Source organism: Hibiscus syriacus, unplaced genomic scaffold (assembly GCF_006381635.1).
Source record: "Hibiscus syriacus cultivar Baekdansim isolate YM2019G1 unplaced genomic scaffold, ASM638163v2 tig00006753_pilon, whole genome shotgun sequence".
NCBI classification, from domain to species: domain Eukaryota; kingdom Viridiplantae; phylum Streptophyta; class Magnoliopsida; order Malvales; family Malvaceae; genus Hibiscus; species Hibiscus syriacus.
The window spans coordinates 963226-976952 of record NW_024062111.1 but is presented as its reverse complement, the minus strand read 5'-3'; the positions used below and the strand labels follow the sequence as shown (position 1 = coordinate 976952).

The following is a 13727-nucleotide window of genomic DNA, read 5'->3' as shown; positions in this document are numbered from 1 at the left end:
CCGAGTCCAAGTAACATGCATTTCACTGTCAAATGCCCCTCCCTTTCTTCTTCATGCCCGTCTTTCTATTTTACATGGCAATTTGGGTCCATGGTTTCACAAACCAAAGCTATCCGATAAGAACCACAATCCGACTGTTACTCCGACTCAGATGTGAGTGTTGAATGATGGCATGAGTGATATGATCATATCCTCATACCCATATGTTAGAGAGCACTTGGAAGAACCAGAGCAACATAGAATATGGGGCCTATGAGGTGGGATTGTAGTACCTGGGATAGAAGCAATTCTGCCTATAATTAAGCTTTCTATCATTCAAATGGATTTATTAAAACTATGAAATGATTTTAATCCATCAAGCAAAATCTATACTATTTTATACCAACAAACACATGAATTATTACAAAACTAGAGCACACACTGATTTAAACATTAATCATCCAACATACATCATCATAAACGACATAATCACATGTAAGAATCCAAGTAGCCATATGCGTGTCTTTTGTTATACTGCAACAAACTAGCATAAGTTCTGTCCCATATTCCTATATACAGACTCTCATCATCTGGACTCAACGATACCCCCGAAATCTCACCAAAGAAGTCGATCTCTTGTCGTTCCTGGAAACCCGACCTCGTATTATAAACATGGACGAAATCCGCTGGTTCAGCAACTACCATGAACTGCCCGTCGGATGAAAACCGGAGTGACCGCACCGCACCTAAGTTTCCTTTGAGAGTCGCAACTGGCATAGAGAGGTTTCTTATGTCCCACACTCGACAGGTCTTGTCTTGATTTCCAGTGGCAAATATGAATCCCTCAGGATGCCATGCAGATGCGAACGAGTAATCTCGATGACCTACCGCCGTGGCTATTGTCTGCAACCACAGAAATCGTGATCCAGTTTCAATAGAACTAATCGTTCTGAATAAAAATATACATAGTAAATGGAATGATTTTGAATATATATCCGAGATTTAGATGTTCAAATTGTATTTCATAAAATATATTTTTCAAATTAAAAAAGCAGCTTGAACCCAAGTTTTCCCCAATTTTTTACTATTTTACTAGTTTCTTTATCCATTTAACCAATTTTTTTTATCAGTTCTCAATGCTCTTCCTCTAATATATATCATATTGAACCAAGCACCACTTCCAGATTCAATCAATTTGACTGGACAGTGCAAGAATCAAATGTAATCAACCTCAGTTCTGCTTTCAGGGAGGCCATCTCCCAGATTTGAATCCATAACTCATTACATGCAAACTTACTACTGCGCCGGGGCTCAGCCAGTCACCCGTGCAGTACCATTACCCTACTAAAAATTATTATTTACCTTTCCATTTTGTGCATTGACAAGCAACCCATCCATGTGATCTCCAACAACAGCAATAAGCTTTTGATCGGGGCTGATGGATGTATGCTGCATCAGAAAAAATATATTCAGTCATGTTAAGGAAAATTAAAATAATCCGTGAGAATGACAAATAATTCTGGGTTGCTTTGGGTTTATGTAGTTACAATCCTCTATTGTCATTGAAATGCAGACCCAACTAGTTGAGTTTACAACTTCTCTACATTATATGAAGAAATCATCTACTTATGATATGAACATACAACTACCTTTAGACCACTGCCTCCCATTAAACTCACGTAAATATAAGCTATGTACTCTTCATTTTTTCTTGAAGCACTCATGTCCAAACATGAATTGGATATATTTTTGAAAAACGATCCTCCAATGACTCTCCAAATAGTGAAACAACTTCAAGAAAAACTAGACATACCCATGTCCAACAGTCGCACCCGAATCCAAGTATCATAAGATATAAGATAAAACATGAAGGATTATGAAAGAACTGAATTAAGAATTAGGCATCATAACCTCAACTCAAGGGGCTTACATTTACTGGCCAAGGGAACCGGAAATTATTTAAAAGTTGAAATCTCTCAGTATCATATTCTCTCAAACTACAGTCGTTATTTGAGGCCATGAAATTAATTCCACCCCTGCAAAATAGCTTCGAAGTTCAATCTATATTTTATTCAATACATTTTCTATGTCAGACAGAAAATCAGCAATTATCATGCTACCTCAAGCTGTCGTATATCTCGATAGCATTTGTAATTGCATTATCGTCATAGGTTATCCGGGTACAAAAGGCTACTCCTTTTCTGTTCAAGTTCTGCAAAAAGAGGAAAATAAAATTGTACAATATTATATATAAAAGGAATGGCGGCCGAGAATGACGGTACTGTTCATGCAAAGCCAAAATATGCAGAAACAAATAAATACACGATAGAAAAAGAACCAACAAAAAGCATTTAGGAACTAAAGCATGCTGGTCAATCTATGTTGTTCTTTCAAGAAACATGTCAAACATTTTGATTTCTAGGAATTTCAATAATTCAATTTCTTATATTCTATCAGGATCCACATCGCATATGAAGAATAATCTCATCTGTAGAAGAAACACTTGGATGGTTACTCGGAATGTCATACATCCTAGGATGTTGTATGACCCTTGCACACTCTCCGCATACTAACTGGTTCACATTGTAACACTCACCACTATTCCAGTTTTATATGATCTCTCTCAAACAAACAGACCCTACCTTTTCTACCCATTGCAACCATGAAACGCTATTTTGCTCCGACTCTCCATTTTTCTTTTATCTCATATCCAACTTGCATTTGACACATGGGTATCGGGATAAGACCTCCGAGAATCCTTCAAATGTATAAAAAAAACTTAGAAAAATCTAACCATACCCATGTCGGAGACAGACATTCGAGACTCACACCCAAGTCCAAGCAACATAAATGAAAAGTTCCTAAAAGAAAGATCATTAACTACGCACATCTTGCCCCAATACTACCTGATTCTGACCATAACAACCATAACTATCACGCCTCCTCAAAATCATAGAGAGATAACCACATACAGAAATAGGAAAAGGCTGCAAATATTAACTAACCTTAAAAGTAAGTTCCCCTTGGAAGCCTCCCACAACCATAAAATTGTCCTTGACTGCTAGGGTGCTTATTTGAGTTTGTGTAAAACCTTCTAATAAGCTTCCGGGATGTTTCTAGTTACAAGGCAAAGCAATAGAAGTTAGAAGATACAGTAGAGTAAAATTACTACAATAACAAACTTTCATTAAAACCATTCATACTGTAAGTAAAAGATAAGAAGCACAAAGGCTAATAAGTATAGTTGTAATACCTCAATAGGAGCCACATGCCCAGAAAATTAAGGATCTCAGAGAGATTGCACGACAATGATGACCAATGCATAACCGAATAATTGGACATAAGGTAAACATCATGCTTTGAGGTAGCCCAAACCAAGTTTCTGAGCTGTAAAATTCATTCACAACAGATTATTTAAGTCGAAAACACTGGAGACGTATAACTTTCAACCCAAATCTAGGACCTACTTTAAGCATTCTTAATCTTAATATTACCATGTACAATGACAAAAGTAATGGGTACCAAGAGAAAAACGGGAAGTAGAAGTTAAAGAAACAAATAGCCACATCCGAGCAGATGCAGATACACAAAAAGTTGCAATTTCAAAAGCATAAATATCAACCGAATCCATAAATGAGAAATGACACTACTGAATAACATATCCATTACCAAAGAAGAAAATCAAGGTCCTTTTATATAGTTGCCCGTGCACACAACTGACAAAGGAAATCTTTTGAATGATTAAAGCTAAATCATTGTCTAGAAGGAGAAAGGAAATTAAGTGACAATAAACAATAACAAACCTGAAAATGGAGGATTGTTGGTTTAATCGATCTAGTATTATAGAAGAATTCATAGTAGTTCCCACCCTTTTCTACCTGTTTGCATTCCTGAAACAAAAAATACAAATCACACAAAGCTTAATATTGCTATTCAATTTACAATAAACTAGTTCATTCACGGATTATAGGAAAAAGAAATGAACCTTGTCAACAGCATCACCGGATGCTGGTATATTCTCATAGTTCTTATATTGTTCAAGCCTTGTCAGCCTATATTTTTCTCTAGTTACGTTCAGTCTTTCCCACGGAATCCCCTGAATGTCTTTCCCCTTCCGCGCTTGCGCAGAAGATGTATCGGTCACCTTGGTCAGCTGCTCAAATTGTAGCATGAACGTGATGAATTTCATCATTAAATTATAAAATTAACTATAATTAATAATTAACAACAAACGCATATAGAATAGATAAAAAACACCAAAATGAAAAACACACCATGTCATATTCATCAGCATCCACGTCTCCACCAGCTGGACCATAGTTGTCTTCCTCCACGTCATCTACGAAATCTTCATCCATGTAATAGAAATCATCCCCATGCTGGTTGGACATGATATATGCTGCATAATTACTCAGTCATCAGTACTATTTTCTCTCTTTTTTGACAAATAAATTAGCAAAAAGTTAATATAAAAAATGCCCATGGAAACCTAAAGAGAAATTAGACTAATGGAAACAAAAGGGATCCTAAAATTCATAGGAAAAAAACCCAGAAAAATACTAATCACCTTCATTTTCATTTTCCTAAAACAGATTAAAGAAAAAAGGTTGAACTTCTAAAGGGAAAGGGGAATAGGAGCAAAAGGTCATTCCTATAATTCATGAAGGAAGCTTATATCCAAACAAACCGCCTTTAAAAAAATCCCTAAAATATGATAAAATCATATCCAACATAAAAATTCTACAAGAACAAAAGAAAGCCAGATTTCTTAAACCTCACTAAGAAAAGTTTTACTATTTTTCTACCCAAAAAATGTATTTAAAAATGCAGAAAACTTAACAAATGAAATAAAAAAAAATAGGAGAAGAAAAAAAATCGAATTCACTAAAAGAAAGTTGGAATTAAAAAGAAAAAGGAAACGAGAGATTGATACACTTACACGAAATTGAGTATGGTTCTGGTGACTCCGGCCTTTGGATTTAATCCTTTACGTATAAAATATTATAATATATACACACAAAGACTGAAGATTTTTTCTTTTTAATTTATCTTTACAAGTATAGAGATCATAATGAAAAGAGGTTTTTTTGGGTTATGTAATTGTCGGCAAAAACCGTCTTTTAATTGATGCCTATCGCACGCAAATGCTTTCCTCAGCTTCGGGTCGAGGGATTGCAATGATTCTCTTTTAAATTTAATCTAGTTATATTTTCTCTTTTAAGAAAATTAAAAAAAAATTGTCTGTTCTGGAAACTGTAAAAGTAACATATTTGATAGAAAATATATAAAATCATATTATTAAGTTTATAGGCAGAGTACACGAATAATTTCTCGATTATAAGATGTTGTTTTATTAAATTTTTGAACTATTAATAGTTATAAAGTAGTCCTATGGCTATAAGACGTTAATTTATTGAGTCATTAAATTATTAAAGTTATAAAATAGTTAGCGATTATTCATATGTTTTAAACTTGTCATTTTTCGTTAAAAAATTGACAGTCTGAGTTGGACATTAACATGTTGATTGAGATATGATAAAATTTGATCTCAAAATCTTAAATGACTATTATATCTTAGTCGGTATGTTAACATTCAACTCATATTGTTGTCAATTTTTTAACAATAAAGCATGAATTTAGAATATATAAATAGTCGGGTGATCATTTTGTAACTTTTAATAATCGAAAGACTCAGCAAAACAATATCCTATAGTCGAAGATTATTTTGTAATTTTAATAGTCAAAATACTCAATAAAATAATATTTTATAATGCAGGAGACTATTTGTATACGTTACCCTATTTAATTAAGTTTTTACATTTAAATTATTAAATTAGTAATTTTTATTAATTTCTTATATGTAAATTATTACTTTAATAACTATTACATTAATAATAACATCTAACTATATCAGTTAACTTCAGAGAAAAACTGAGGGGTGGGTAGTCTGAAAACTTTAAATTAGTATATATTTTAAATATTTTATTTATATTTTTAATTAATAATTTATTTTCACTCTTAAATTTAATGAATTCTTTCCTTCCTAAAATTTTAGATGTTCATCCCCTTACACAAAATCATTTGTTTGTCTTGTTTAATTTGATTAATTTTTTCATTTTATAAAATACGAAAATTTAATTTCTCGAATTCATGAGACTCATATATGTCATAATTATTACTTTTAATTTAGATCTATCGGGTTTGATTTTAATTTCATTTATTTAATAAATTGTTTTTATTTCAACATGATTACATAAAAATACAAAGTATTAGTATCAAAATTGGAGGTTTGAAAGTGTACATTTGGTTCTAAAAAACATATGATATTTTTATTTTCATTATAAAATTAGGAAAAAAAATCTGAAAAATGAAAATAAAACCAAGTTAAAATATGAAAATATAAAAAAGGATATTTTCAGCATTAAAATTATTTTGAAAAATAAAAAATATATAAGATCTAGATTTTTAACTTAACTTAAATGAGTTTAAATCCTTCTAACAAAAATTTTTCTAACTTGATGGTATCTGAAACCCTCAAACTTTTATAAAAAAACCAATATGTTCCCTAAATTTATTTTACACTTAAAGTGAACTTTAAACTAAACTTTTTTAATAATTTATATACTTAATGCATTGAATATCTTAATAATTTTTTATATTTTATATTTTAAAGTTAAGTAATTTCTTGTTTTTTTAAGAAAAATTAAATAAGTCCTTCAACTTATTTTTTTAAAATCAATTATGCCCTCGAACATAGTAAAAAAAGCAATTAAACTCATTTATCACATAATCATCCACCGTGTACTATTATAACAACATCGTGAACTATAACATCAATATTATATATTGCCATATAAGCTTCGTGAATTGACATGTAAGCGTTGTGAGCATCAATCCTTAATTCTGTTGGTTAAAAGGTTAAATTGAATTTTCCCTCAATTTAAGAGACACATTAAATGCAAAAAACATTTAGGGACTACACTAGTTTTTTTCCAAAAGTTTGAGGACCTCAATTACTACTAAACATATTTTTTTATTTTAATGATACTTGTGTGCTCTTGCTTACAATAATATTTTTGTTTATTTTTAAAATTAAATTAATGTCCAATATGCATCAATATTATTTTCTTATTATAAACTAAAACAATTCTTGTATTGTGAAATTTCTTATCAACTTTATTGTTTTATATTTGTATAACTCACATATTAAATTTATGAAATAACTTTTTTAATAATTGTAGTTTAATTTAGCTATCTAATAATTATTTTTTAATTACTATTTAATAATTTTTAATAATTTTTAATAATTTTATTTTGATTCAAAGTTTTCATTTATATTAACCAAACATGTTTTCTAATTTTCAAAAAATTGAAAATGAAAAACATTTTCTAAAAACAAAAACAAAAAATGTTTTCTAGAACCAAACGGACCCTTAATATTATAGATTTTTGATTCAATACACCTAATTTATTTAAACAAAAAAATAACTAAAAATATAAATTGTATATATAGTTCTAATATTTAATAAATATTTAATACAAGAATTTTTTAGCAAAAACATATTCATAATTTTTCATAACAAAATTAAAATATAAAAAAAACTATAATCCTAAATGGCTCAATTTCAATTCGTCGTTTAAAATTACGTTTTATTTGTCTACTTTTTCATTCTATAATTTACGAAAAAACGAGTTTAAAACATATGAATAGTATATAATTATTTTATTACTTTTAATAGTCGAGAGACTAAACAAAACAATGTCTTATATTTGAGAGACCATTTTATAATTTTTAAAACTTAAATAATTCAACAAAATAACGCCTTATAATCAGAATATTATACGTAAAATTATAAAATTTGACTGACATAATAAAATATATAAATAAGTATTACAAAATAAAAAAGAAATTATTTTTTTGGTTGCCCTTTTGGTTCTTAAGTTTCGCCCTGATTAATCTGAGTCGTACATCTGGCTTTGGTGGGTGAGTCTCTCAGCGGGATTTTTTACTTACACAATAACTCAACTTAAGACCTACTTAAATTATATCAAACTGCTTATCATTTAAACAAACATTATTATTTTTTTTCTCACGCACTTTTAATATATTTTATGAAAATAGAAGGAAATAATTTTGAAGACAAAAGCAATGGAAGGGGGCCTATGGTTGCAATGATGAGTGGAAGATAGCACAAAGTGATTACATTCCTATGGGTAATGGATAAAAGCTAAATCCTAATTCCATGTGATCCCTCATTCCAACCAACTAAAGATATCATCTGGTCCACCCGGATTAGATAACGGTTTAATTTTTCAAGGCTAAATTATATCATTAGTCATTGAATTTTAGGTTTTACCTCATTTTGGTCTTTAAATTATAAAAAAATAATTTCATAACTAAATTTTACAAATTGTTTTTTATTATCCAGTTAAACCATTAATAACATGATGATTTCATTATTATATTTTTCTTTTACTTTGATCATCATCATTGATTATTGGTCACTGATAACTCCGTAAAAAGATTATATCTAGGGTCTTTTCACTTAAGTTATTGACTCTCTAAGAGTTCATATAGGTTAATATAGATGCATTTAGGAGCATAGAGTTGCATGTGGTGAAAATATATTTTTCGTGGCATTTTATTTTGTAAACGGTGTTGCGTTATGGGGAAGGTGTTTTGTCTAATGATGTGCAGAATTTGGGAGAAGGATAAGTGAGGAGAATTGCCATGATATGCTGAGCAGAATACAAATGCCAACTCGGACGGCATTTCGGAAGCGAAAAAGAAAAGAAATATTTTTAAGAGCCATTTGTCCCTGTCTTCACGCGTCTTCAGCTGCAAGATACCTAAGAGGGAACATCTGACACCTAAGAGGGAACATCTGCCACCTGGGTCGGCTGATCCTGTCACCGCGTATGCCTAGCTGCAAGCTGCCTAGGAGGGGACCACCGCTGCACATGCCTCACCCCTCACGTGAAAGAAACCAGCTCGGGTTATCCTAGGAATTTTAACACAAATTCCTAGGTTTATTCCCCACTATAAATAGGAGATGAAGCCACCAGATTTAAAGAGACTTTTACACACCGTTTTGAGCTTAATTTCAAAAAGAAAAAAAAAAGTCTCTCATTTTTCTGTCATTTGTTTTTTCCGTGGTATTCCTCCATTAACAAGCTAAAGGGAGTGGCAAGCTAGGCGTCCGTGAGGAGCTAGCGAGCTGGGCCAGTTCGTGGTGGTCGAGGGGAGCTCCGGTAGTGCACGTCGAAGGCTTTTCCTCCACCCCTTTGTTGTTTGCTTTCATTTATCTTAGTTGGGTTGTATGGAATGGATTAATTTCATGCCTTGTTGCTTGGATTATTCGAACCCCACCATGAACTAGTCTTATTTGGTGGGAGTTCCTTATGGATACTTAAGTTTTATTTTAACGGATGGTTATTTTTGTATGATGGTATTTGTTTTGCTTATAATACTTAATGCCTTAAGGTTGTAGGAGCTATGAGAGTAGTCATTCTTTAGGAGAATACTTAGTGTTCGAGAGAATGACTAAGTAACATATCTTTAGTGTTAAGAGAAACTAGGGAAATCCACATAAGCAAGGGTTTCTAGATAATAACTAGACATAATCCAACCTTAGACATAAGGCTAGGATTTCAATCGACTAAAAGGTGGAGAGGTTAGATGCTCGTGCTGACGCTGAGTGTATTGTCGTGACATATTATGTTATTTGAACCAATAGAATCTCTGCACCTACTAAAGCCAAGAGATATTGTCATGGCATCATCAACTTATCGAGTACCTTGACTAGAGATAGCATAGGTCACCTTTAGTAAACTCTATCGGAAACTAAGGTATATAAGTAAGACCATCATGAGAAGTTAGACTTAAGTTTCCTAAGTGACTCCTATCATTCATTCCCATAGTAGCTTGTTGTGTGAGGATTCTAAAGTCATTTTAATCAAATATAGTGTATGCATTTCGTTTGCCTTTACATTTTCAATTGATTCAACTACACTCAATTTAGTTTTGCCAAGACATTTACATCTACTTTGCCACGACATCTCCATTTGCTACCATATTATATTACACCGTCGTTCTATTCCCACCAACATCCATTTCATTTTGCCATATCATTCTCATTTGTATATACCATTACTAACTATATTTAGGTAAAGTAAATAATTACTTTGATTGAACATATAAATTTCCTCCAATCCCTGTGGATACGATACTCACTCATCACTGTATTACTTGTTCAATTGTGTATACTTGCACATATTTTCACGACCATATTTAATAGTCACAAATCACGGACAAGTTTTTGACGCCGTTGTCGGGGATTGACAACTGGAAGTTAATTAGTTTTTCATAGCATTTTTATTTTACTTTTTTTTATTTTTTATATATAGTTTTACTTGTTATTTTCCTTGTATTTTTCAGGTTTTTCTTGATGTATGACCATGAGACACTCTAACGAGCCATTAGAACCAATTGAACTTGAGATTGAGAGGCTTTTAGGTAAAGAAAATGTGCTCAACATGCAAACATATATCAAATTAGATATCAAGGTATTGGTCCAGAGGACGATCCAAATACCGAGGCAATTTCAAATACTGGGAATGCAGCTAGGCCTTGTGTCATTCGTGATCACTTAAATCTTATCTTGGATGACTTAAATCCAGGAATTATGGCACCCGAGATTCAGGCAGCCCATTTTGAGCTCAAACTTGTCATGTTCAATATGCTAAATAAAGATGTTATACAACATATTCGTAACTTCTTGGGCGTGTGATATTTTTTCTGACAACAAGGAGTGCACGAAGATGTATTAAAGTTAAAGATATTTCCATATTCTCTGCGTGACCGAGAAAGGGCTTGGTTAAGTGGTGTTCCAGCGGTTTCGATGGAGTCTTAGACTAATCTGTGTAAAAGTTTTTTGTTCTGATACAATTCGTCGAACATGAACACCCAACTAAGGAACGATATCATTTCTTTTCGTCAAGATGATGATGAATCAATATATGAACGTTGGGATCGGTATAAAGAATTGTTTCGCAAATGCTCAAATCATGGTCTTCAAGATTAGACTCAAGTGGTAATGTTCTATAATGGAGTAAATACGCCCACGAGGATGATGCTAGATGCCTCGACAAATGGAAAATTGCTCGATAAATCACGTGCAGAGGCATTCGACATTCTGGATAGGATTGTTAACAATGATTATCAATTCCTACCTACAAGGCTTGGAATTGGGCGAAAATCACATGGGGCATTTGAGTTGGATACTAAGGATTTTGTGTCCACCTAACTTGCTGTTATAACCAATATGTTAAAGAATTTGCAAAGACCAAGTGAGGTGAAAGAAGTGAAGGCAACCAATTCAGCATGTTTATTATGCCATGGCAATCACCATGAGATCGAGTGCCCGACCAATCAGGAATCTATCAACTATGTAGGAAACTACAATCGAGGCAACAACAACTCATATTCTAACACCTATAATCTTGGATGGCGTCAACATCCAAACTTCTCATGGGGAAATCAAGGAACCAGTAATGCTAGTTAGCATGTTCGGCAGCAGAATTTCAATGACTCCCAAGGTTTTCAAACGAATATGCCATGGCATAATTCTAACAAGGGAATGTCATCTTTATCCAACACAAGTTCTTTGGAGGCCACAATACAAGATTTTATAGCAACCACGAAGACCATACTGTAAAACCTTGCGACCTCCATAAAAAACCAAGGAGTTTTGCTTCAAAACCGTAACTCATCTTTGAAGGTGTTGGAGAGTCAAGTTGGTCAAATTATCGCGATATTACAAGAGCGTCAACCAGGTCGTTTGTCGAGTAACACTGAAGTCACTAAACCTCATGGAAAGGAGCAATGCAGTGTACTCACTCTACGGAGTGGCACCCAAATCAATGTACAAGATAAGTTTAGGGGAAGATCGAAGAATGATTTACCCCCTATAACCGTGCAAGCTAAACGTGAAATGCCAGAAGAGACGCAAGTGGAAGACAATAAGGATGAGGGTTCATCTAGTAAAGCAACTGAGGGAGTAAACAAAAATTCCACGACAAATGATGTTCCTATCCCTTTATTGAAGGAAGTTAGACCCCCACCTCCTTTCCCACAAAGACTAAAGAACCATAATGATGACATTCGATTCAAGAAGTTTGTCGACATTCTGGACCAACTCCACATCAATGTTCATTTTCTTGAAGCTATAGAGAAAATGTTGAATATGTTAAATTCCTCAAAGAGATTGTTACCAAGAAAAGAAAAGCTGAGAAGTACGAGATAGTTGCCACGGAAAAAGTGTACTGCTCTGCCTTAAGCAAGTTACCACCAAAAAGATAAGATCCAGGCAGCTTTATCATTCCATGTTCAATAGGAAAAAAATATATTGGGAATGCACTATGTGACCTTGGCTCAAGCATGAACTTAATGCCTAAGTCAATCTTCGTGAAGCTTGGAATAGAAAATACAAAACCCACCTATGTTATCTTGCAACTAGCTGATCGTTCCCACTTTCGTCCCGAGGGGCGAGTCGAGGATGTCATTGTAAAGGTGGAAAAATTTGTGTTTCCAGTTGACTTTCTTATACTGGATTGCGAGGTTGATGCCATGACACCCATAATCTTGGGGAGACCCTTCCTAACTACCGGGCGTATTCTTATCGACTGTGAGAAGGGTGAGCTCACCATGAGAGTGGCTGACCAATGTGTCACTGTTAATGTTTTACATACTCTCAAGTACATGGATGAATCTGAAGAACGCCAGAGCATTTTCGAAGCGGATTCATTGATAGCAGGAGAAGTTGATCAATTTTACCATGACAATTTCATTCAGTTGGAAAATTATGAGAGGCTTATTGAAGAAGAAAGTGTCGATGAGCCAAATGACTTTTCTTTGGAGGTACAGCGGGCTAGCTTTCTCATAGCTAGCCTAGGTACACATTTTGAACCTCTTGATTTCGATGAGTTTGTTCCTCCTAAGCCCAAGTACATGCACAAGATCCTATTGGAAGAATGTCATGGTAAATCCATAGAACCACAAAAAAGATTAAACCCAATCATGAAGAAAGTTATGATGAAAGAAATCCTCAAATGGCTTGATGCTAGAATGATTTACCCCATCTCTAATAGTTCTTGGGTGAGTCTCATCCAATGTGTGCCAAAGTATGGAAGCACGACCGTAGTGACTAGCGAGGACAATGAGTTGTTGCCAATACGCACTGTCATCAGATGGAGGATATGCATGGACTACCGTAAACTAAATAAGGCTACCAAGAATGACCACTTCCCTTTGCCCTTCATTGATTAAATGCTGGATCTATTGGAAGACAAGGCATTTTATTGCTTTTTGGATGACTATTTGGGGTACAATCAAATTTTCATCGCACCAGAGGACTAGGAGAAGACTACGTTCACGTGTCCCTATGACACTTAAGTTTTCTGAAGGATGCCTTTTGGAATCTGTAATGCCCCAACAACCTTTCAACGCTGCATGCAAGCTATATTTTCTGAAATGGTTGAGGATTTTATAGAAATCTTTATGGATGAATTCTCCGTTTCTGGAGATGACTTTGAGAAATGCCTCGACAATTTAGAAAATGTACTCAAGCAATGTGAGGAGGTCAACCTCATGTTGAATTGGGAAAAATGTCACTTCATGGAATCGAAGGCATTGTGCTAGGCCATAAGATCTCTCATAAGGGCATTGAAGTGGATAAAGCCAAAATCAA

The 13727-nt window shown here is 33.6% G+C and overlaps 1 protein-coding gene and 1 pseudogene across 1 annotated transcript; one reads left to right on the top strand and one right to left on the bottom strand.

The window, feature by feature from the left end:
• Positions 1 to 442: 442 nt before the first annotated feature.
• LOC120201051 lies at positions 443 to 5065 on the bottom strand (annotated as a pseudogene).
• A 5372-nt stretch (positions 5066 to 10437) lies between these two features.
• Positions 10438 to 13023, top strand: LOC120201029. The gene is made up of 4 exons (XM_039201724.1): positions 10438 to 10545; positions 11760 to 12273; positions 12462 to 12932; positions 12980 to 13023. Exons 1-4 carry the CDS (start codon positions 10438 to 10440, stop codon positions 13021 to 13023), a joined length of 1137 nt encoding a protein of 378 aa, XP_039057655.1.
• The last annotated feature ends 704 nt before the right edge of the window (positions 13024 to 13727 follow it).